The following is a 26092-nucleotide window of genomic DNA, read 5'->3' on the forward strand; positions in this document are numbered from 1 at the left end:
CAAGAACAATTTCATCTACCTCTCCTTAAAGCTCATTCTGCAGACCCAGGGAGCAGGATTTCCTTCCTTTCATGATGGAGTACTATCCCACAATATATATACACCACGACTTCTTATTCATTCATCTACATGTGATCACACGTGTTTCTATATCTTAGCTCTTATGAATAATGATGCAATTAACATGGGTATGCACACATCTATTTGATATGCTGATTTCATTTTATTAGATATATTCTTAGAAGTGGGATTGCTGGATCATAGGATAGTTCTGTTTTCAATACTTTGCGGAACTTCTATATTGCATCCCAAAATTCCTGTACCAGTTTGTACCTTAAACAGTTTTGTTCCACTTTCTCCTCATGATCATCCACACTTGCTATGTCCTCTTTTTCACATAAGCATCCTAACAGGTATGAAAGATATCTCAATGTAATTTCTCTGCTGCTAGTGATTTTAAGGACCTTTTCTTATATGTCTTAGTCAATTTTATGTTTTCTTCGGAAAAAATTTCTATTCAAATCTTTTGTCCAATTTTAAAATCTGGTTATTTATTCACTTCCTATTGAAACACAATTTTCCTGATGTATTTTTTGTGTTAAGACACTTAGCAGATATGTGGTTTGCACATATTTCCCCATCTGTGGGCTCCCTTTTCCTACTGTTGATTGTCAAGTTGAGCAGAAGCTTTCTGGCTTGATGTAGTCCCACTGGTTTAATTTTTTACTTTTCTCATCTATACTTTTGGTGTCAACTCCAATTAAATACTTCCAAGACCACTGTATAAAAACCTATTTCCTATTTTTTTCCAAGGAATTATTGCTTTAGCCCTTAACTTTAAGTTTTTAATATATTTTTCACAATAACTGAAATATAGAAATAACCAAATGGTCAACCTACAGATCAATGGAGAACAAATTGTGGTAATACATAAAAGGAATATTATTAGCCTTAAAAATAAGAAAATCCTGTCATTTCTGATAATATGGGTGAAGCAGGAGTACTCCATAGTAAGAGACACATGTTACACAAAGCAAAGAAAGAAAACACTATATGATCTCATTTACATGTATAATCTACAAAAGTTGAATTTGTTCAAGCAGAGACTAGAACAGAGGTTGAAAAGTGGGGATAGAAAGCACTTGTAATATGTTGGTTCAAATGTACAAACATTCAACTACAAGAAGACAAGTTCTGGTGAGCTAATATACAGATGGCTGGTGATAGATGTTAATTTATTTGACTGGTAATCATTATAAACAGTACCTGAGTATATGGTTTACATTGAAGATCTTCCATCTTTCCATATCAGCGAAACATTCAAATAAAATAAATTGGATAATATCTAAAAAGCTACACCATGACATTGAGGAAATTGTAAATAGAGTCTCAAAGAAGCTATGAATCTTCTCTCTCTTTCCAACAGTAACCTTGAGGAGATTCCCTTCCAAGAGTGTTTACGAATATGCATTAAGGGCATCTATTTCCTAATATAGGACCCCAAGAATGTTACTAACTGGTGCCAGAAACATGAGGTAAAACATAGATAGATGCAGATACACTCCAAAAGTACATTCTCCTGGCCTTCCTGATATGTCCTTGACATTTGTTGCTAAGTATTTTGGGGGAAGACATTTTCATTACAGATGAATTATTGGAAAATTCTTGACTATATGTCATCCAGGTGTCCATAGAATAATAAAACGAGAGCCTATTATAGATCACTGACCAATGGCACACTGCTGAGAAATAGAAACCTGTTGTCCTCACATTGGTGGTTATTTGATACATCTCAAGTAGCACAATCAGAAACAAACTCTTCTCTCTAGTGACTTTTGCTACTGTGCCTGGGATATTTCTCCTCCAGCTGCATGACCAGCAACAGTGAGGGGCCATAACACACAGATGTAGGAGGGCAAGCAACACTCTCTCATAACAGACTCACCTATCGATGCCCCATCATCCCAGAAAAGTTCTCCTGATGCTTCATTGTTCTCATCCAGGGCAATGATGAGACCAAGGGGGTTCTGCCGACTGTGGGAGACAAGAGTTACATAACACAGAAAGGTCAGGACTGAAAGCAATTTGTCAAATGCTTCCTTCATATTTCAAAGTTACTTGGAAAAGATGGTTCTGCTAATATCAGGAACAAAGGACAAATTAGAAGGTGTTACTTTCTCTAGACTAAATAATGTCACATGAGATAGAAATACCCCAACCATTATCACTAAATGTTTATGTAGGAGGCAATAACTTAAGCATCAGAATCACTGCAATAAGGACAATGAAAGCAATGTTTAAAACCACTATTTATAATGCAGACTATTGGCAGAGAAGGAAACCTTATACAAATATATGCAGCCTACCAAAGGACCAGTTTCACTCAGGAAGCAAAAACACACCAAATGGCCCATTTACATAATGCCACTTCCCTTACTTGGTAACTTACTATTATTTGTGTTAAAGAAAAACAAAGCTTTCTAATTTTCTGCCTTAAAATGTGGAACAGGAGCACAAAACAATGCTCCAAGAGATGGTCCAAGTGCTGCAAAGAGAGAATAGGAAGGTAGGAGGAGCCATTTCATTAGGGATCTCCTCATGGCCTCAGGCCTCTGGATTCCCAGCTGATCTCTGGCTCCTGTGCACTCACCCTGGCCTTAGGTGCCCTAGTGTGTTGTTTCCTACTTCAGCCTCCACTGCACAAGTCAGGCTCTGTGATAACACACTAGCTTGCTGTCACTCTCAGTGCTTATGTTGATCTGTCGCTACTAAGAAGTTCAAGACACAAAAATTCAAATAAATCGAAAATCATGATCTAATTCACCTTCATTGTAAGAGAGATCAGACACTGTCTCCAAAAAAACAAAGCAGAAAATGAACAGTGACACAAAAGGAAGCACTCCAAAATGATACTTCCAGAACGATGGTGGAATAGACATTCTAGAGTACCTATCCAATGGAATACTACTTGATCTTAGATACTTTGCAAAAGAAGTATAATAAAATATTCTTGGGTTTAAAGACAATAAGTACACATCTAAGTGAATGATAAGGAGGCTGATTCATAGTGGGTTGGGAGGGGGAACATGGGAGGATTAGACGAACTCTAGGGAAAAGGGGTAGGAGGGGAAAGGAGGGGGCATGGGGGTGAAAAAAGATGTTGGAATGAGATGGACATAATTACCCTAAGTACATGTATGAAGACATGAATGGTGTGAATATACTTTGATTACAACCAGAGATATGAAAAAATGTGCTCTATATGTGTAATGTGAATTATAATGCATTCTGCTGTCATATATAACAAATTAAAATAAATTTTTTTAAAAAAATTAGAAACCAAAATAAATAAGTAAATAAAAGATATATCTGTTAATAAAAAAAAAACAGGGGTAAAAAACAATGGGCTACATTCACAAGGGTATGCAAGAAGTCAAACCTGGAATTTCCTGGGGCCAATGCCTAATAGGCCTAACATTGGAACCCTAAAACTGGTAACTTAAGGAAAAGAGGCTGAACCTCCAATTCACAAGTGAAACCAGGATCTTTAAAGGACCTAACATGACACCAAGTTGGCAGTAGTCCAACTGGCATGTACCCAAAGATAAGGTAATTTGCTTTTGGAAGAGACATACATCTATCTGGGTCCTCAAGGTCACCACATAAGAAAAACAAAATATCACTGAACACACAAGGTATTAAGTGAGCACTAAAGAGTCTGCAGAAATAACAAAGCATAGATTTACATTCCACTAAGGGCTTTGGCAAGGAAAATTTTTAGATAGAACATGAAATAACTATCGTTGAAATATTTAACAATATTTAGGAGAAAAGAGATATCTGTAAAGGTTAGAAGTTAGACAATGTCCAGAAATTCAGAAGGGGCAGCACTCCCTCTGCTGGAAGAGCAGGGAGGATTTTTTGTGTATGAAATCTGAGATTACTCTGGATCTTCAAGAATTCACTAGGGCTGGACATGAATATTTAAAACTATTTCGTGAGATTCTGGTGAACTCCCAGAGAAGAACCACTAAATACATAAATTTAACGTATGCATTCCCAGATGTCAAAAACTGAAGACTATAGGAAGAATTAAAATTTGATTTTGTACAACTCCCTTCTAAACCCTCTTCTCTGATAATATTAGCATAACTTACATTTGTTTTTCTCCAGCTCTAGGGTTGGGAGGCCAAAATAAAAAGTGCAAGATAACTATACCGGCTGGGTATGGTAGTAATCCTAGAGCCTTGGAGGCCGAGGCAGGAGGATCTTGAGTTCAAAGCCAGCCATTTATTCAAAACATTTTCCTCCAGTGAGTGCTGAAGGTTCCAAATATGGAAAATGGACCCTACATAAGTCACTGTTAAAACTAATATGTTTCAAATATTTCAGAAATAAAATTTGGTGATCTAAATAATAATAGAAAATGCACAGAGGGCTGACTGTATCATTCAGTAGCAAAAATCTTAGGTACCATGTTGGAACACCTGGGTCTGTAAAGAGTAATAAATTCAGAAACCCAACCTAAAGCTATAAACTGGGTGAATATGTTTGGGGAACATTTGGGCGAGGGCTGGTACACACACCACACACACTTACACACACACACACACACACACACACACATACATACCAACATACATTAAGTTATAGTAGGAGAAACAGTTGTTAAGGTTAACTTGGAAGAAGATTGTGATGGATCTTAAGCACCCTATTAGTCAAAGAATTCAGACTTCAAGCAGGAAGAAACAAGTTAAGATTGTCATTTGGGAAAGATAATTTTGGAGTCAGTGTAGACAATATTCTGAACCTAAACAGAGAAAAAAAAAACAACTAGTGTTGGATGAAAGCATATTATTCCTAAAATCAATAATTTGAAAAATTAAGCTCATAAAGTAGCTTCAAAGCAAAGGAAGGGTCTCTAAACTTCAAAAAAAAAAAAACCCTCCCAGTATATTTAAAAAAACATTACATTTTCAACTATGCAATGATATAAATGTGCACCTCTTTAATACACATATATCCTGCACTTTTAAAATAAAAAATTATAAAGGGAAAGTGAATGATATGGAATACTTGAGGTTTGTAGGAAAAGGAAGTTTTGGAACCAAGTTTCAATCAAAAAATGAAATGGATTCATGGGGAAATACAATGGGAAGTTGAGGCTATAGGAAGCTGTACAGAGGATCCCACATCTACAAAAGAAAGTAAGTGAGGCAAGAACTAAACCTGCACATAGGTGGTCAGGCCAAGGCGAACAGGGGGACCAGCTGACCAGTTAGCTCAGAATTGAGTTTTTCCAAGAGATGAGGTTTTCAGTGCTATAACTAAACAACAGCCTTCAGAGGACCAGGGAGGCCAATCTCTTAAGCTACCATGGTGGAAATTCAGAGATTCGGGTGGTTTAAGAATACAGGTACTGTCATGATCTTTCAAATCTATCTGGGTGCAGCCCCAGATCAACATCTTCTTGAGAAAGACCCGAAGGCAATCCAGGCAGAGTGTGATGACCCTATCACCATACACGCATCTCAGCACCTCTGCTCCCCACACTCCACATGCTGCTGCAGCAGCCTCTGATCCACTGATGGTTGCAGAATTGGATGATTTGAAATATGTTAAAACACAAATTACCACATGAGCAAGAACAAAAAAGTAAAGCGAGTTTGGTATAAACGGCTTTGTCCTTGAAGGGGATGGTGTTGCCCATCAGAAGTCGTAGTGAACCAGTGTGTAAAGAAGAACACTAGCCCTGTACTCACCTCAAGTGTGTGTTCAGTGCAGGCTCCTGCAAGGGCAGGATGTAGCCCCCACGGACATGAAGGTTAATGTGGTTGAGAGGCGCTGCTAGGTCCTTCCGCACTCCCCTGACATTAGTGTTTGCACCCTGTGGGATGAGGAAACAGAAGATGAGGGAGAGGACACATTCTGCCCTGAACAGTGCATCTGGAAGAAGCCTCCTCTACCCCACTGAATATGCTACCTACTCATCAACACTCAGCACCACCTGAGGGTAACCTTCTGCCTTCCCTCAGCTGCTGTGTGAAGTCCTACTGAGCTGCTTTATGTCTAGGAGGGTCCACTGCCTTTCAGCATGGCTACAGCACATCCCATTTGAGGTCCTAGTGTGGATAACAGCCCACCTTCACCCACAACCTCTTTCTGAGACACAAAGCACAGCTACAGGAGGCTGCACAGCCATTCCTTCACCTCTTGTTGGTTCCTCACACACTGTCCACAATTGCATGTCTGCAACTGTCCCTTCACCAAGTGTCTTCTCAGTTGCCATCTGTCCTCAGTCTCCACTCCCACCCACCTAACCAAAGGTTTTGCTTCCTACTTCACAGAAAAGATCAAAGTGAGCTCACATACTTTGTAATTCCTCTTCTTCTACACCATGCCTGAGTGCTCATGATTGACATCTTTATCCTTCTCATGTGAGAGTGGATCCCTTGTCTGAACCAATCTCTAGAAATCCCAGGGGACCTTCCACATTTTCTCAACTAGAGCAGGGCTGCTCAGTGTTGGCACTACTGACATTTGGGGCCAGATCAATCTTTATTGTGAGGCTCCCCTGTACTCTTTGATGTTTTGTAGCATCTTCAAATATTACCCACCAAACCCTAGAAGCCACTTACTTCTACCCCACTGTGACTTTTCAAATGAAGCCACACATTGACAAATGTCCCCGTGGACACAAAAGCCTAAGGATGGTTCCATAGAGGTAATCAGAGTGGATATTGAAAACAAATAAAATGATGTATACTTTAAAAGTTTATTTACAAATAGATGAAAGCCAGATTTGGCAAGGGGGCAGATTTTACCAATATCTACTGAACAACAAAGAATAGGGTACAAAACATGTGAACATTAATTAAAGAAGCATTCCTTCATTAATCCCAACCAGGGGAAACTCATTTTTAACAAACATTAAAATGTTCCTTTTCTCTAAGTAGTTTGCCGCATCAATTTTTATCTTTCCATTTCATTCCTTGTACCTCTCCTTCTTCAGCTGAAGCTGTATTCTACTAAAAATATAGGGTAAAAGAAGTCATTCTAGAAAAATTGTTTCTTAGTTCTCACATTTTGCTTTCTTTAATGTGGTACACATACTTATTTTAAATGCATTAGTGTTCATAAAGCAAACATTAGCACTTCTACATAGTAAGAATCATGGGGAAATATGTCCAGGATGCCAACACCTACAGCTCAGTACAGTGCTTGGCACTTGTGTAAGGCAGGGGCCAGAAGGAGATTTCTGAGATGCCAGAAGTGCAAAATGTAGGGAAGACCTCACACCCCAGGTCACACAGTGCAAGCTCATCCACATGATGGTAGGCCACACTACACTGGGTACCCAGGGTCCTCCCTAGTTTAACCCTACCCCAGGCCCTGCAGCAGAAAGTCCCAACACACTAAAACATCTGTTAGTGAATAGCACAGTCCACAGAAATTCCCAACACACTAAAACAACTGTTAGTGAATAGCACAGTCCACATGCTCACTCAGGGCCAAGGCTAAGCTCAACTAAACAAAGTTGGCTGCTCTCTGCCCTGAAATTCCTGGCGGGAATGCCCACAGCAGAATCCAAACACGTTGCCACCCAAAGAACAGACCCACAGGCAATAAAGAAGGGAAGACAGGAATGAGTGCTCCACAAGACATAGAAGAGAGGACTGCACATCCATTGCCTCACCCTGTTTTCACACAATCCCACTGCAATCCCTAGGATGAGAGGGGCCAGCACATGTGTTGCTGCCCACATTCCTCCCGCATTTCTAGTCTCCCACATCGTTCTCCTCTTCTCAGAAGAGGAAGCCTGACATCAGTGTGAGGACACTCCTCAGTCTTCTTCAAGAATCATCTGTTTTCTAAAGGAACGCCCATCATGGAAAACAAATTCAAACACCTTGTTCTTTCATCTGGACTCCAGGACACAGGCCAACCATATACACAACAGCCTTCTTCTCCTTCTTCTTTGGTCAATGCCTGCACACCTACTAGATTTGCAAGTGGAGGCCCAGGTCTGTGGATCCTTTGCACACTGCCTCATAGTCCACTTACTTAGGTAATTAATACAGAGTAATTTTGTTTCAGCATCTATACTGTAGAAGAAGAAATGTGAAAAAAGAGAGAGGGTGATAGAACTCTCTCTGTATTTAGGGATTTTTCAGTAGGGGAGGATAAAAGTAAAAACTATAGCACAATTTTAAGAACTTACTAGTGTTTCAGAACAGGGAAGAGTGAATGTAGAAGAAAAGGCAATAAATAGCATGAATTCCCACAACAAGCTGAGTGAGAAACTGATTTGCTGTTTCTCAATGTTCCTGTGAAAGAGTGGACCTGGCCCATGTGGAGGAGAGAAAACTGAGGCTACAAGTTTGTAAGCCACTTGTAAGAGACCATACAGCCAACTTGTTGCCTGAGGTCTATCAGATGTAAAATCTTTGTACCTACATGTTGCAAGTTGGAGAAATATTGAGAAAAACTTACTGTGTAGTAATCATACCAGCGGGCTTCAGGGAAATAGGCATTCACATTTCTGGCATTCTAAAATTAAACACAAACAAGCTGTGAGCATGAGGCACTGTTCTCAAGACCTATTAAGCAATACAGGCAGGAAAGGGATAGCCAGTTTGTGGTGGCCGATACCCATCTGTCTCAGAGTCCTAAAGATCAGCATTACTGAGGAAGTCTTCCATTCTTCAACATTTCAAACACACACACACACACAAAAAAAAAAAAAAGTTCACAGTCCCAAAACAAGGGACTTCCACATAAGCCTTAGGGATCTAGGAAGTCACGAACAAGAATTATATTTGCTCACAAGCTCACGGGAACATCCCTCTAGAAGATAAACACCTAGGGGTAGATGTGGATCAGGAGAACACTCTGGAGGCAGAACAGGTTTGAGGAAGGTGTGATCTCTTGGTGTTTTAATCAGAATCCTAAGCTTCCATGGAGGAAGTGAAGACATGGTCTTGCTGCCTGCAAGAACTTGCACAAAAGCAAGGCAAGGCTGGAAGAGGCAAAGGAAGCCTCACCAGGCTAGTAAGGGTTCTTAGAAAAGCCTGTTTCTATGGTGACCGTGACTATGATGGATTCTTCACACTGAGGCCCCATCTAACCCTGGACTCCTTATTTAATCAATAAAGTAAAATGATATCGCAATACATCACAAGGCTACCATTTTTAATTGATGGTCCAATAAACCTGAACTTCTAGGAACTAGAGGAAACTGAGGCCAGAACACCTATGTGCTGCACTTCTGCTCAGAAGGAGAGGAAGACACAAAGGTAGAACAAGCAGCCATGTCCCGGGATCTACATGCACCAGGCTTCTTCTCCTGCCCCTATTCACACACCCTCACACCTGGGATCCACCACACCTCTGAGGCCTCCATACTCACAGCCTGCAGGACAGGGCTGACAAGGAAGGCTGGACCCAGCAGGAACTGATTATCTATGTCCCATGTCACCCGGTCTGACACAAACCTGGGAAGGGTAAGAAGATGTCACAGTCAGAGTCCCAGCCCAAGTCTCCAAGGAATAACTCAAGTTCAGAGGCAAGTCTCCCATCCAACTCCATGTTATGTCATCCTTAGTCTTTGTCTAGATTGATTAGGAACATACAGGCTCCAACACTGTACATGTCATGGACCCTCAAATTCACTTCCTCCATGGAAGCTTAATTTTATATATGTTCTATCATTTAAAAAATCCTCCACTGCATTCACATGGTATGTTATGAATGCAAGGAAGGGCCTCAATGCCTTTTTTTGTGAACTCAACTCATTTTGGTCTCAGTTCACATAATCAAAGAATTACACAAAGAGGTCTCTACATGCACAAATTAGAAAGAAATCAGGCTGTGTTGAATCATTTCAAATATTTTTCACTCAATGAATAGTCTTTCATCAAAGACACATGGTGTAAAAAACATGGGTTCCAAGTGTGGTCTCAGCTTGGAGAGCTCCTGATAAAAAGAACACATGTCTCGGTTTGGAGGAAATATTTTTTTACATCAACTGCCACCTTATAAAATCTGTTAGTTGCTGGGATCTCAGCTGGACACTTACTCGTGCAGAAGAGGCCGCACCACAGTGCTGCCCTCCGTGTGGGCCTTGAACATCAAGGTGTACAGATATGGCAACAGGGTGTATCGGGTCTCCATCACACTCCTGGAAATATTCACAAAGGCAGCATCCCAGGACACAGGGTCTTGTCTCTAAGGAATAAAAGCAAAGGTGTTGAGAGCCCAACCCAGGGACCCTAGGGGACAAAGGAGGTAAAGGAAAGCTTGATCCAAGTACATCACACACAGATAAGATAAAGGTGATTACAAGTGACACTCTGAAATATACTGAATAGTCAGATAATAGTCAGTGAGGATCTTCCAGGAGACCTCATGGAACTTTCCCAGAAAAAACACTTCAGGGATATACTTGGAACAATCCTTCCTACACCTGAAGAATCCTCTGATAATTCTGTGTATTTTGGCAATTGTGAGGAGCTTTGATGGTTTTGAAAATCTCCCAGGAACAAAGATGGTCTGGACTGGGACTCCAAGGTGAAGGCTGCACAGCATGTGAGGCAAAGCACGTGAGGAAGGAGGAAGGTCCTACCCTGGTGCCAATGGTGTTGTGGTTCCTGGAGAAGGGGTAAAAGGCTCCCAGCTGCATCCAGCGAGCACACATCTCATACTCAGCATCTTGAAAGAACCCACAGATATCTGCTCCCGTCTGAAACCAGAGGAAATGAAACCAGCCTGTGGGTGGGTGATTGCTCACGGAGGGTCAGTGTCCTCTTAGGGATGAGGAGGAGCAAAGGTCACTTACATAGGAGATGCCAAAGAGGCTGAACTCCATCATGCCTGCAATGAGAACCACAGCTGTCAGGAGAGGTATGTGTGTGCCCTGCCCTCTCCTCCCTCCTTTCCCAAGGACACCAGCTCCCTTCCCTGCAGCAGAGGCCCCTGAAAGAAGCCACACACCAATGATAGATTTCTTCAGCTGGTCCCATGCGGCAGTGTTGTCTCCCAGCCAGTGTCCTCCCCAGCGGCCAGAGGAGGGGAATGTGGAGCGGGTGATGACGATCCCTCGCTGTCCAGTCACCTCCTGCACAGCTCTGTAGGAGGGGAATGTACAGGTGAATTGAGGACACAGCAAGAAGAATGGATGTAGAGCATCCCCCTCTATAGCTCTTGAGCCAAGTACTTGGTGAGAAAATATGATCTATATATTTGGAGGGAATATTGAAATCTATGCAATGGAAAGGACCCTACTGACTTATGGAATGCCTAGCAGGGGTATATCCTCTTATAATAATGAATTTCACCACATTGTAGATTCACTGGATTAGCCCTCCACACACAAAATCACTAAATCTTGCTATTATTTGTCCTTTGTTTTCTTTATTTGAGAAGAAGAGGGAAAATCACTTTATGGAATATACTTGGAATAATTTGTATTAATAATTCAGTTTTAAAGTGGTACTATGCTAATTCCACAGAAGGTCCATTTACTGTATGAGAATAAAAATAGAATGCAGATATATATGTGACATTTTCATACACATGGGAGTGATGTCCATCCCTTGACCTCTTGTAACTAATGCTATTACAGAAACAACTATATTATGTAATACTTACTGATGTGACCCTATGATTGTTCCCAGTTAGGCCTACTAATTTCTCATTGATAAGACTATGACTGATTTTAATCCGTACTCCAAATTTTAATAACAGTGTCTGGCTCCATGTTGAAGGATTGTTTTTTTGTTTTTTTTTTAATATTTAACAATTCCTGTTGGGTTATAATTAAATACTCTTTAACCATTGGAAAGAATTCTGGCAAGAAAACTAGGGAAGCTATGCCCATTACTCCCTTTCCCCCTATAGCCTATGCCAATTCAGAAGGAAGACAATCACTTACTCATATGTGGGTCTGGTCTGGGACCACCCGTACAGGCTATGAACATCATAGTGCCGCACCCGAGAGCCATCTGGAAGGATCTGCTCACTCTCCATGCATAGGGTCTTACTGCTTAGGCCCCGGTCCCTGGACTCCAAATCTGAGGGAAAAGATTTAGGAAGGTGAAAGCAAGCCCTGATTCTTTTAAGACTTTAATCTCTTTAAGGGACTGAACTCTGGAACTAAAGACTAACCTGACCTCAGCATGTTTCCTGGAGGAAGCTGAGATATGGAAAATAACAAGGGCTTTTCAAACACAATCAAATTGGGTTTAAGCTAGACTTTGAATGTAAATTATTTCGTTTCATTTTATCATCATTCTAAGAAAAAGATAGGATTACCTGTCCTACAGTTTAGAGCACTAAGATCTGGAAAACTGAATCATATGTGGAAGGACACAAGATTCATGGAAAGAATATTTTCTGGAGCCTGGATATATATGCAAGAACACCTCAATCATCCATCGGTTCCACAACACAGAGCTACTTTACCAACTACTTTACCAATTGTGAAATAACTTCCTGTGGATAAACTAATTAATTTCAAAGAGCATTTGGATCTTAAAACACCCCATAGGACTCACGATTGAAGGCCTGCTGTCCAAAGCAGCAGCGTTTTGAGTGGGGTTTTGGGAGATCATAAGGGCTCTAACCATATCAACATGTTAATATATTGATGAATTCAGAGGTGAGCAAGCTATTAGCGGGTAATGAAAAGTGTGGCAGTTGGGTCCGACTTGAGGAAACAGGTTACCAGGGGCATGCCTCTCAATGATAATTATGTTCCAGGTCCCTCCCCTCCCACCCCAAATCCTGGCAACAATGTGGTGAACAGTTTCCTCTATAACCAGGGACTAAAATTCTTTCCTCCTTTAAAAATTTAAAAGATTTAAAAATCTTTCCTCCTTTAAAAATGGTTAGCTTGGGTATGTTCTGACAGACTTGGAAATTGGAATAGATTCGGTGTTCTTTGGATAAATCAAGAATTTGCCCAAGGAATTCAATCACATGCACACACACTGCTGGTAAAGTGCTTCAAATGTTTTAAGTCTCTGGCCTCAATAAATCACAGCAACCCTGAATCTGTTCCCTGAGTGATCAGGGCAAATCTCTGCCTCTTGAGCTCTTGCAATAGTCATCTTTCTTCTAGCCAGTGCAGGTGGAGGAACCCCAGGGTCCTTACGTGGCATGTAGGGAGGACGGTTCAGACTGGCATCACTGCAGCCTGAAGGAACAGCCCCATTGACAAAACTCGATGGTTCATTCATATCCTAGAAATGTCAGACACAGACATCACTTACTTTTAAAGATAGTTACCTACTGAAAATTTGGAGTCAACAAAATATTGAATAAATCATCCAACATCTAATAATCCTTACAGATTGGTGCCATGGGAGATTCATCAAATCCTGGTGAGATTTGGACAGAATGCTCAATTACCTCTATAGAATTATTGTCTAGAGAGGTTAAAAAAAATCTCTCTTAAAGCAATCAAAATTCCAAGGATTTCCACCTCTAACCCTCCAAGTGAGATAGCAGGATTTTGGTAGGGTACTAAGTAACAGGGGAGTCAGAGCTGCTCCACTCGCCACTGGAAGAAATGCTGTCCTAAACCTTTTAATTATTTCTTGGATGATTATCATCATCTTTACTAAGTATCAGTGCTCCATATAGTCTTAAGCAATGATAGATACACACACACACTTACAATCCACATGCCATCAAACTTCAAGCTCTTCTCTGGATTCTGTGGATTGGAGTATAGTTCTGCAATTTCCCTCTTCCACCACAAGGCAGTTGAATTACGGAAAAAATCTGGGAAGGCCACATAAGCTCGGTATGCCTATAAAAACAAAATATAATTCATTTCATCCAAACAAATACATTAGAAAATAAACATGCATCTTCTAAGAACTACATGATACTAAGTACCACTTGATGGTAGACAGTGCTAGTCTGAATAGAGCCTACATATTGTCTAGGTTTACTAGAAATATACTGAGGGTATTGGAGAAAATAAGGATGAATTTCACATATTTGAAAATGACCATAAACTGTTTCCTCTTCATACCATCATAAATGGTATCAAATTAACACCCTGACTCACTGTCCCCTGCTTCAAGATGCCCAGCCTCCAATTTCTATCTGGCCATTTCTTAAGCTCTCCTTGAAGATCCTGCAGGAGGCAGGGAGCAACTGTAGCTGGAAAGGGCAGGTATCATAGGTACTCTACTAGAGGGAAGGCAACGTACTGGTGGCATGGTACTGTATCATTTCCACTGGGAACATGGGGAAGGGGAGAGATTACATTTCATGACATTAGACCGGCATGCATGAGTGTTTTCTATGGCTTCAGAACCACATGTGCATTCCAGTCGTGTGTAACATACTATGGGAGAACTTAAGGAGGAAACTTTAATAAATCTCTTCTTCTTCGCTCAAACAGGAAGAGCGATGTCTTCATCTGAGCATGAAAAGTGGATCCAAGGAATCACTTCGTAACTAGACTTTAAACTTTGCAGAAGAAATCACCTTGTCTTATATTCTTCTGATTGATTTCTAGATTCTCAACAATACACACCTTAGAACCTACCATAAAAATAAGAAAATAATAATAAATTTTCTGGGCTCAAATACCTCACAGCAGCAAATATCAGTGAATGTCTATGTACTCCATGTTGTTGCTTAGGGCACATCATAGTCTTTGGTATGTCTCAAAACAATCGCTGCCTCTTTGTATATTATAGGAATCAAAGAGATCAATAATGCTGGTGTTGAGGTAGAGTGAATGACACAAAGACTTGATGTAGGGGCACTCCAGCTCTCATACACAATACAACACAGGCAAGTAGAAACTCATGTTTCTAGGTAAAAGACAAAAAAGGAACACCAAAAAAATATGGAAATTGATTGGCATGCACAGATCTGGCTCACCAGGGATTGAAAGGAGTTCCAGCTATGGCCATGTCAGAAACCATGACAGGGGAGGGGTGTGGGTATAAGAGAAAATGGCCAAGATCAGTTGTTCCTGGCTGAGAATTGCATCCTATGTGTGATATAAGGGCAGTTATGCCAAGCAGAGTTCAATAACCTAACTACATGCTGCTGGAATGATCCTTGCCCATACACTAAATATTCTCTGCCATTCTCGAATTTAATCCTTGTATTGCTTCTGTCCTCACTTTCCCTGATCTTCAAACAGAGATGTGCACATATGTAGGAATGGCCCAAGATGGCTTAACACAGTTCACTGCATACTACCCTAACTCAATTCCCAGAATTTCTGAATCACACATGCAAGTTTTGACTCAGAAATCTACTATTCCGTGGGTTTTCGGCCATTTGTTTGCTTGTTTGTTTGCTTTCCTATTTGTATCATTTGCCCTCAGCAATGCCAGACCTGGACATGACTAATCCCAGCATAGCCAGCCTCACCATGCAGGTCTCATATAAATTTTATACTTGTTCAGTCTCCTGACAGAGCTATCTAATGAAGTGTTTCTCATCAAAGGCACAATTGGCACTTGGGGCAAGAAAATTATTTGTAAAGAATACCCTGCTATCAGAGTTATGTGCACCTATAGTCACTGCTCACTAAATGTCACATGGTGCTCCCATAGCACTGTGATAACCCACACTGACACACAGACTTCTGAATCCCCTCGATACCATAGTTAGAATGGCCTAATGGCTGACTAGCTATAGAATTCATAAGGTAATAACCAATCCTATAACTTATGAAAGCACACATCTACCAATGTAAACATCTAGAGACAGGGAATACATGTCTCATAATGTCTCTGCCATGATCAGTTGTTTGTCCACATGAAGTACTTGAATGGCCAAACTTCAAGTGACCCTCTATAAAATTCAACTAGGTTTTCTCCCTTGAATTGTTACTAAAAACATACCCAGATACATGATTAGATGAATGAACAGACAGGTTGATCAATTCATTTATAGATAATAGATATAGAGAGTAGGAAAAAAATTAAATTGAGTCTGAATCGTTCTTTCTAATCTTCACACTTTACCCAAGTTCAGGTTCTATTTCTTCTACTGCATCTACCTCCACCATGTACAGATGCACAGTCCAATATCCAAGCAGCTTGGGGTCCCAGGTTGGGGTCTATCATTTTGCATCTAGAGGACTTTTGCTACCTACCACCGGGGTCCTGAAGGTCAGATACGAGCACCAGGTAACTCTACACCACTGGATCACAGCATTGTCTGTTATTACTGCTGTGTGAAGGTATCCATTCCTGAGGCCTTGCTCATAAAAAATATGATGGTTCTATCTAAACGTAGATCTTTCTCTCTAGGAACAACCAATTGCTAGTCTTAAAAAGGCATGAATATTTGGCCCTAGTCCTGCCAGTCTCATCCTTGGGAAGCGGAGTCTTTCTCCTATACATCCATCCACTGGCTAGAATCTTATATTGTCTGGAAAAAGATCCCAAAAGGGTCTTTGTCCAGAAATGCTAAGTGGCTAACACCATAATTCACAGTTGCTGTGCTCTGTTCCCAGAGTGCTGATATTTCTGCAATTTAATCCATGATCTTGATAGAGTTTTGAGACACTAAAACTCATACTTCTTTGCTAACCACACAGAATCTTGCTTCATTTTTCCTTCAACCCTTGAAGATGCCCTGGGGAAGCAGGCCTTTTCTTTGACTTCCCAACTCCTCTGTGGAGGTTCATAGACTTCACATTCCCTACTACAGTGCCTGGCCAGAAAGAATAATTATTGTGGAATAAGGGATAAATACGGTAAGGATGTCCAGAAGAGTAACTCTCCACATGAGTTCCCACCCTACCCTGAGGGCCCTGTTCCAGGTAGCACACAATTGATGATAAACAGGCTGAGGAAGGTGGTACACAGCTTGACCTCACAATCAGGCTGAAGGCTCCCTGGACAAGTATGAAACCGTGTAGGTGTTCAAGCAACAAATGCTTCTGAAGCTGAAAGGAAACTAGGTCGGAATCATGGGACACCTTGATCCATTACAAGCAAGAAGCTACTACAAAGATGGGACAAACTTTCCATTAAATGCTAGAAACCAAGAGGTAAAAGTCAGAGGAGAGATCCTAGGCAAGATGGAGGTGGGGGTCAAGATTATAAGTGTGAAGAGGAAGAAGACCATCCATGAAAAAAAAAAAAAAAAAAAGATGTGCAGAGGGAAAATCCCAATCACTAAGACAAAAGTTGGAGATTCTATTTACAAGGGATACCCAAGGCAATGACAATCGCAAGAAGTATACTAATTCTAAAAACAGAGAGCTCATCTTCAGGTTTCATGGAATGGAGAGTCCATGGCCCTTTGAAATATGACATGCCTGGACTGGAAATGAACATTGTGTGACCAAAGCCATGTAATGTAATAATTTTAACTCTTTGAGTAAGAAATCCCACAGATAGCAATACCTACTCTCCCCAACCTGGAAGAATACCGTATGTAAAGGCATCAGCATACACTGACACCCAGGATGTATTTCCTAAGTAGGGCATGTACAGTATAGTGGGTATAGCTGCCCAACTAACACAAAGAGCCTTTTACCTCCACTTGACTGTCCCAGTCTAGAGAGCTGTTAACAACAATATCAGGGTAATCAGGCCACACCTGTAGAGAGAAAAGTATTTAACAGCAATGTACTAGGCAATTTACCCTATATAGGATTACCTAAGACTGTCAACCACACCCTACAGAGTAATAAAACTTTTGATTATCATGTAAGGTTTATCAATATAAAAGTGAAATCCACAAAGTCCTCAATATATCAATAAATACTAATTAAGAAATAGAAACTAATGACTTCAGTATCCACAAGAAAAGGGTAAAACACACACAAACACACAAACTATGGCCCTCTCCCATGATGGAGACTAGTAGTCACCACTTAGATCATACCTTTCCCCAGACAATGCCTCCACCATTTGGATATTTGATGAAGACATCATCCTCCACTCCCCGAGTAAAGGCAGGATAGGGCTGTGTCTCATTGCCAGAAATGGCTGGGTCCTGCAAGCAAAGCTCAAGTTAGTAGGCAAAACTAAGAGAGAGATTGGGACAGAAGAAAAGAACTTCTTCATTGGGAGGTCCCTAGCTTGCACCTGCCCTCTAGAGTTTCTCGGAGCCCCTGGAAATATACTCTTCTTATTGTACTTGGATTTCTCTGTTCTTCAGATAGATAGAGGGACAATAAAGTGGTTCTCCACCAAAGCCCAGTCCTTCTCTCAACACACTCCATCCACACAGGCACAAAAGGACTCACCAGGATGAGGATGACCCGCATCCCATCAGCCCTCATGCGATTGATCAGGGCTGGAAACCCAGCAAACTTGGGGCTGAGGGTAAAGTCCAGCTGGCGCTCCATGTAGTCAATGTCTGAGTACTGCACATCCTGGGGAAGGACACAAGGAAACAGTGGCTGCTCGTGCTGAAAGTCCAGCTCCCAGAGGAGAAACACTCCCACTCCTGATGGTGAATTCAAATGGCTTCCTTTTACCCTTGCAAATCCCTGATCCATCATTTCTTCTTTATGGATCCTTAGAAATCATTTAATTTTTCAAGTTTTCACTCATAGAAAAAAATATCCTACTCAGCCAAAACTAGGATAATGATTCCTGTCAGAAAGGATTGTTGTCAGGATAAATAAAATCACCAGATGAAATATTGTTTTGTCAACAGCCACATAGGAATGATTGCAGGGGCTGGACATACTATCAGTGGTTCATGTTCATAAAAAGTAATGATAACAATTCACTCCTAATAAAATAAGGAATTATAAATATACTACAAACAAGCCAAAGAAAAACTTGTAATTGCTTTAAACTCTATAATCATGGGGTTAATCACACACAGTTTTTTCATTAAAATGGCATATATCAAGTGATGTCCTCTCCATTCATGGAACAATTGTATACCATAGGAAAGGAAGTCCAATAAAATTAAATATGAAATTGGTCCACAGGATAAGCTGATACTATTGCACAGCTCTTGTCCTAAAGGGAAGCACAGACTTGTATCCAAGTATATTTCTTCTAGAAATCTACCCCAGGATCCCTACGTTCAGACATTGATTAATTTAAGGCTGATGGCACATTATACTGTAGCACTCATAAGTGCTACATACACAATGATCTGAGAATGAGGTAAGTTTTTCAATTAAAGCAAACTATTGTCGAGGGAGATTTTATTCTTATGGAACCATAGACTTTCAGAATAAATGTCTTCAAGTCATGTAAAAGCAATTCAAGGAAGCACGCTACAGCAGAAAATGTCCTGGAGTCTGCTCTACCTCCTTTGACAGTCACAAGTGCCATAATATGTACCTTGGCTCCCCTCTGTATAACTGTGCTCAGATGAGGCTCAGTGTGGCATCATGTTAAAAAGCACTTTATATCTTTGCAAAACCTCAAAAAAACCCAATAAGTATATCCAAACACAGAGATGCCTGGGTTAGCTACAAATCACAGAGCCAGTGCACCATGACTTAGACATACATAAGGGATCTGGGCAGCCACCATCTCCTCATACAAGCTGGAAATCTCAGAGTCATTCTCATATCCATAGCGACACAGCTGGAAACCCAGAGACCAATAAGGTACCATCACAGGCCGTCCAATCACCTAGAAAATGGACAGAGCAGAGCAGATTAGTCTTAAATATATATATATATATATTTGTATTTACTTTTGCCAGTAGTCTTTGTTTCTTCATGTTGATTTCTCATAGGGCAGGTCTGCTAACAATGGATTTTTTTAGTTTTTTTTTTCTAATTTGTTCTTTTTAGTTATACCCAACAATAGAGTATATTTTGACATATTTATACAAACATGAAGTATACCTATAAATAGGTTCCCAATCTTGTGTTTGTACATGATGTGGAGATTCACTGTGGCGCATTTATATATGTACATAGGAAAATTAAGTCAGATTCATTCTACTTCATTTTAGTCTTTATAAGAGCAGACACATTAAAAGTATACACAAAATAATAAGAATATACTATTCTAAGCTAGAATATCAACAAATTAAAAGTGAAAGAGAACCTTAGCAGATGCAAAACCACTGGGACACCTTGAGAAAGCTTGCTAGAAAGGAGATCCTTCTCCTAGAATACTGGAAAAATCTAAATTTGCTCTCTTTCCTAGAAGTACCTAGGATATTGCTGAGAAGAATAGAACCCATGGGGGAAATGCCTTGTTTTGCACAAAGGCTCCAAGTCCTGCTGATTCTGTGACCTTGTTCAAATTTAAGTAAACATTTTAGGTTTTCAGTTTCTTTACTTGTAACTTGAAGATAATACTAGTGTTTGTCTCATAACATTTTTATGAGACTGAATGAGTTAATAAATGTAAAGTGCTCTGATATGTAGTAAGTAATAGATAAGAGCTTATAGTATTATATTAAAGTTTTTCTACCCAACAACTGCCACTGTCACCACCATTCCACATCAACATCAACCCATCACCACCAACATAACCATCAGGCCTCAAATTATCACCATCATCACATCATTACCACCACATTCACCACCACCACCTTCACCTCTCCATCATGACTACCATTTAACCATCACCACCAAAACTATCCCCACCACCATTACCACTCACCTCAACAGTGACCATTACACTCATTACCTTCACTGCCATATCACTGCACTGGCATAACCACTACCACCACCACCATAACCACTACCAATATCACCACCTACAATACCACCATCAATGTCACATCAAAAGATCTACCATCACCCACACTACCACAATTACCATCACCATTCCCTTCATCAGCCTTTCACTATTCCCATAAACATGATTACCATCACAGTCCCCATACCATCTTGTCCACCATCACAAGAGCTGTACCCACAACCTCTTTTTCAACTACCAACATTGCAATCCTTTATCTCTTTATCAATCCACCAGCATCTCCGACTACCACTTTACTCAGCATGCCACTTTTACCATGTCTACTCCTGCTACCCTGAAATTATTAGGTTATGAATATAAGAAGTATTGGAAAGTTTTCGTTTGTCCTGAATCTGTAACATGCCTGTCTCTGAGATACACCAACAATTCCAGTAATCACATAGCGTTATACTAATGAATACAGGTTTTAAAATGTTTAGGATGTGCTGTACAAATATATGATTACCAAATGAATTCCCTCCTACCTCAGTGTACTGCTGGGTGACAAGCTCTGGAGTTGGCCCCAAGAACATATAAAAGTCCAGAATTCCCCCTGTGGTGCGGTATGTGAGGGCAGGCGTGGGCTGGAATGTCACATCTGAAAAGATAAGACAGTGACAAATGACAACCAAGCTGGAAACCTTCAGGGCGAGGAATTACCTCTGAAATCTATATGTTTTATCTCTTGCCTTATAGAGTATTAAGAGAAGGTATTCTGTACTCTTACCCACCCAGTATTGTAGAAGTTCACTAAAAGACTACGGGGTTCCAGGGTCCCATCTCTGCATGTTTTCCTTTGGTATATCTTATTACTTTATGATGTTTTCTTATTATGTTGTTTTAAAATTGTTATACTGACTTGATCAGTTAAGACTCACAAAAAGTTTGAAAATTAATGCTAAGAGTTTCCAAGTATACGTCACCCAGCTTCCCCCAATGACAATGCTCACATAACCATTATACGTTATAGAAGCAGAAAACTGACATTAAGAAAATATTAACTCGGGCATGGAGCCTATTCAGATTTCACCAGATTTTACACACATTTCATTTTCCCAGACTCCTGATTTTTCTCCTGATCCCTATATTCAAAATATTTTCTTCCCATATTCATAGTCACCAAATGAGTTCTCTGACTCAGCTTAATAATTAATTTAAATAATGTATCTGGTTATCACCAACTGACCTTCAGAATATACGGGATTCAATTAGGATTGATATCCTTCTTAGGTGAGTGTAGCCAAAGCAAAAATTGGATTTAAACTTGTCCCATGCTACTGGACCAAAATTAACATAAAAAGAAACTGCCACACTCGAGATACTACTTTTGACATCAGGATGCTCATAGGTCAAATAAATTCTACAGTTACACAAGATAATTGATTTGAATACAAACTAAGAGGAGCCCTGGCACCATCCTACCCATGGCATTGCTGTTCAGCAGGAGAACTCCATGGGCACTGCCGTCCTCCTCTAGTCCCATGTAGTAGGGGTGGACGCCATAGGAATTCTTCTTGTACTGAGAGTCACAGGGGAGAAATGGAAGAAGGTTAGAAGTCATTGTGCCTGAGAATGTAACTCAAGAAAAATTTGTTCACTAAATGATCTGATCTTTTCTCTGAAATGAGTTAAATAAATAAGAAATACACATGAAAAATGACCCCAAAAGAATAAAAAAAAATCTAAGTTGAGTCTGGTTTCATGAAGCACAAGGTGACCATGATATGGCAAGAAAGAGGCAGAGTACTGATCCATCGTACTGTCTGCTTACCCCAGGGGGTTCATCTCTGGAAAACATGCCCCACGTGTGCCAGTTCAAGTCTCTCCTGAAGGCTGTGTGCTCATTTTCCCCAAAGCCATAGATGTACTTGGAGGGCAGGCGGGTGGAGATGCGGATGAACATGTCATTGAAGGTGAAGCCAAGGAGCTGAGAGTCCCAACTGCAACACACACACAAAGGGTACATTCAGAAAAGAAAATTACCTTGCCTATTGCCTTCCAAATGTTGGTTTTCTTTTTCTTTAATTAATTTTTATTTTTAATTTGTTCTAACTTATAATACATGATAGTAGAATGCATTTTGACTCATTGTACACAATAGAGCACAACTTCTCCTTCCTCTGGCTGTACCTGGTGCAGAACGCACTGGCAGTGTAATCATACATGTATATAGGATAAAAATGTCCGTCTCATTCCACTGTTCTGCCCATCCTCACACCCAATCCCCTCCCCTCACTCACCTCTGCACAATCCAAAGTTCCTTCATTCGTCCCTACCTCCCTGCATTATGGATCAGCATCCGATTATTAGAGAAAACATTCGGCCTTTGGTTTTGGGGGTTGTCTTATTTCACTAAAACTCTGACTTTTCAAGGACATTGGAAACTTTGATTCTGCCACAACCGAGAATCCATTCATCTCCTAACTCAACACAAAGTCTGTCTGAATAATCACAGATTTCCTTGCAGTAACCCCAGCAGTGGCCCTTCACATTCTTGTTCCTTCTTACACACCCTTCTTTCAGTTCTCCTACCAAGAAACCAAATTCAGTCATGTCTTACCATCTCACCTGCTACCACTCCATACAACTTCCTGCGGGCATCCAGAATGATATGTTTAAGAGTATATTGTGTCATTTCACCACACTGTTTAGGCCCTTCAGTGTCTTCTCATGAAAACACCCTATGAAGCCTTCCAGACTACATCTGATCCAACCCACCTAACATCCCAGTTTCATCTTCTACCACTCACTTCCTTTCTTACTACTATGGACTGGTTTATTCCCTTCACTATTCAAGTTACCTCCTGTTTCATGGTTCCTGCTCTTCCTATTCCCTCCATGAGAAACATTCTTTCCCTTCTCTCAGAGATCCATATGGGAGGTTCTTTCTTCTCTTCTATGTCTTTTTCTCAAATGTCAATTCCTTAATGAGAACTAACTTGATGGTATCAAAAGCAATAGCCTCATTATAACTCTTGATTATCCTGCACATTTTCCTACAGACAGTTTTCACTGTCTCAACTTCCTTTTAATGTTGTCAGATAAATTATTTTCATTGTAATTAGGCCAGATAATTCATCTATCTATAAACACAATATCTAAAACAGTAGCTACCAAACAATTCCCATAAGAACAGAGCTGAAGGAAATAATTTATGTATGGATCTTGAAAAATGGCAATGTGAGGTTTAGAGCCAGGTATCTCCAAGGACATTGGACCTGGAAAGGAATAGACAGGTACCCAACAACTGTAAATCAAAAGAGGAACCACTTACATTACAGTGCCTGTACTCTTCCGGCGAATTTCAATCCCAAATGGATTCTCCTTAATGAGGACATCATAGAGTCGATTCTCGGAGGTGCTGGATGGAGCCCTGGGAATGTTCAGGGGGACTGGGACTTCATACCGACTACTGTTGGGATCATAAATCTAGGCCAGAGGAAATCAAATTTAGGTAAGGATACAGATAGGAGGAATGAGCTTTGGTATTCTATTATACAGAGGGTGATAACAATATTGTATCATGTAATTCAAAATGACTAGAGGAAAGGATACTCAATGTTCTCATCACACACAAATGATAGACGTTTGATTGATGTATGACCTGCTCATTCTGAATTGATGAATTTACAGAATGCATATATGGATCACATATCACAATTAACACCATAAATGTGTAAAATAATTATCTGTTGAATATAATTTAGGCAAGAATTCTACTCCTAAAATCCACCCCCTTAGCAGAACCATGACATCTTGGACAATGTGTCTGGATGTTATCCTTCATGACTTCTTTAAGTTCAAGATAACTGAGATTGACTTAACACATAAAAGAATAGTGTCAGATTTAAAATTTGCTCTGAGTCTGTCATATTCATTGTTAAGGCTTCCATTACACTCTCTGGTTCCTTTGACATTGGAATCTACTTGAAAATTATTCCAAAATCAGAGCTGTATTTAAAAATGATTTCTGAATTATTTTTGTGTGTGACTATCTAAGGGGATGTGATTTCCTGAAAGTTTTTCAGAATTGTTTCCTCCCAAATACAGGAACTCTTTTTTTGCTTTTTTTAAGTTGTTAATGGGTACAATATCTTTATTTTATTCATTTATTTTTATGTGGTGCTGAGGATTGAACACAGTGACCTACATGCTAGGCAAGCACTCTACCACTGAGCCACAACCCTAGCCCCCAGGAACTCTTTTTGATATAAATAAACAGACAATTGCAGAAATGATATACAAATTGATGCAGTGAGTGCCTAGGATAAATATATCATAGTATAATATCATATTAGACACAAGAAATAACCTGAATATTGTAAGGTTATTGTTTTGGGAAATTTACATTCTAATGGGAAATAATTGGGAAACCTAGAAGAAATCGATACATTTTTAGACACTTATGATCTGCCAAAATTGAATCAAGACATAGAAAACTTATACAGACCAATAACTAGTAATGGGATAGAAGCAGTAATAAGATGCCTTCAAAGAAAAGCCTAGTAACAGATGGATTGTCAGCTAAATTCTACCTGACTTTAAAGACCCAATCTCAATGCTCTTCAAATTATACCATGAAATAAAAAGGGATGAAATACTTGCAATGTCATTCTATGATGCCATTCTCATACTCAACAAAAACCAGGTAAGGACATATCAAGGAAAGAAAACTACGATCCCAATATCACTTGGGTATAAAAATGCTTAAGAAAATATTATTAGCCAAATATATTCAACAACATCTTCAGAAAATTGTACATCTTGACCAAATTAGTTTAATCTCAGAGATACAAGGACGGTTTACATACACAAATCAATAAATGTGGTATGTCACATAAATAGAATTAAGGACAAAAATCACTAGGTCATCAAAACAGATGCAGAGAAAACCTTTGACAAAATACAGCATCCATTAATGATTTAAAAAAAAAACACTGAAGAAACTAGGAAAGGCAAGGCATGTATTTACCATATGACCCATCTATAAAACTTCCTTGGTAATTATCCTGAAGAATCAATGTTATCATTTAATCTTATAGTGAATCATATACATGCACATGTAAAAAAAAAAAACAGCATAATTCACAATAGCCAAACTATGGAACCAGACTACATGGCCATCAATGGATGAATGGATAAAGAAAATGTGGTATATATATACACAATGGACTTTACTCAGTCATAAAGAAAAATGAAATTACGTCATTTTCATGAAAATGGGTGAAACATGAGAACATTGTGTTAAGTTAAATAAGTCAAACTCAGAAGAGCAAGGGTAGTATGTTTTCTCTCATATATGGAAGCTAGAACGGAAAAAGGACTAGAAAGTTATAACAGAGTCTCATGAAAATCACAAGGCAATAAGTAGAATGGAGAAAAAAGGTTGAGGGGTAGGAGGAAGGGAGGGAAGGAGAAATTCTGGA

The 26092-nt window shown here is 39.8% G+C and overlaps 1 protein-coding gene across 1 annotated transcript in view; it reads right to left on the reverse strand.

Annotated features, from left to right (window-relative positions):
• Positions 1–26092, reverse strand: part of Mgam (maltase-glucoamylase) — a 208646-nt gene that overhangs the window by 132634 nt on the left and 49920 nt on the right. The window contains exons 26-44 of the mRNA XM_071611523.1: positions 23941–24095; positions 22438–22606; positions 22089–22185; positions 21152–21264; positions 19476–19601; positions 18245–18373; positions 17881–17991; positions 17530–17592; positions 13679–13813; positions 13154–13241; positions 11933–12071; positions 10993–11126; positions 10838–10872; positions 10625–10741; positions 10079–10227; positions 9410–9494; positions 8494–8550; positions 5763–5887; positions 1946–2034 (exon numbers count right to left, since the gene is read on the reverse strand). Of these exons, the coding sequence (XP_071467624.1) occupies positions 1946–2034; positions 5763–5887; positions 8494–8550; positions 9410–9494; positions 10079–10227; positions 10625–10741; positions 10838–10872; positions 10993–11126; positions 11933–12071; positions 13154–13241; positions 13679–13813; positions 17530–17592; positions 17881–17991; positions 18245–18373; positions 19476–19601; positions 21152–21264; positions 22089–22185; positions 22438–22606; positions 23941–24095 (2116 nt within the window). The remainder of the gene's footprint in view (positions 1–1945; positions 2035–5762; positions 5888–8493; positions 8551–9409; positions 9495–10078; positions 10228–10624; positions 10742–10837; positions 10873–10992; positions 11127–11932; positions 12072–13153; positions 13242–13678; positions 13814–17529; positions 17593–17880; positions 17992–18244; positions 18374–19475; positions 19602–21151; positions 21265–22088; positions 22186–22437; positions 22607–23940; positions 24096–26092) is intronic.

The sequence above is a fragment of the Marmota flaviventris genome, chromosome 1, assembly GCF_047511675.1.
Source record: "Marmota flaviventris isolate mMarFla1 chromosome 1, mMarFla1.hap1, whole genome shotgun sequence".
Classification (NCBI taxonomy): domain Eukaryota; kingdom Metazoa; phylum Chordata; class Mammalia; order Rodentia; family Sciuridae; genus Marmota; species Marmota flaviventris.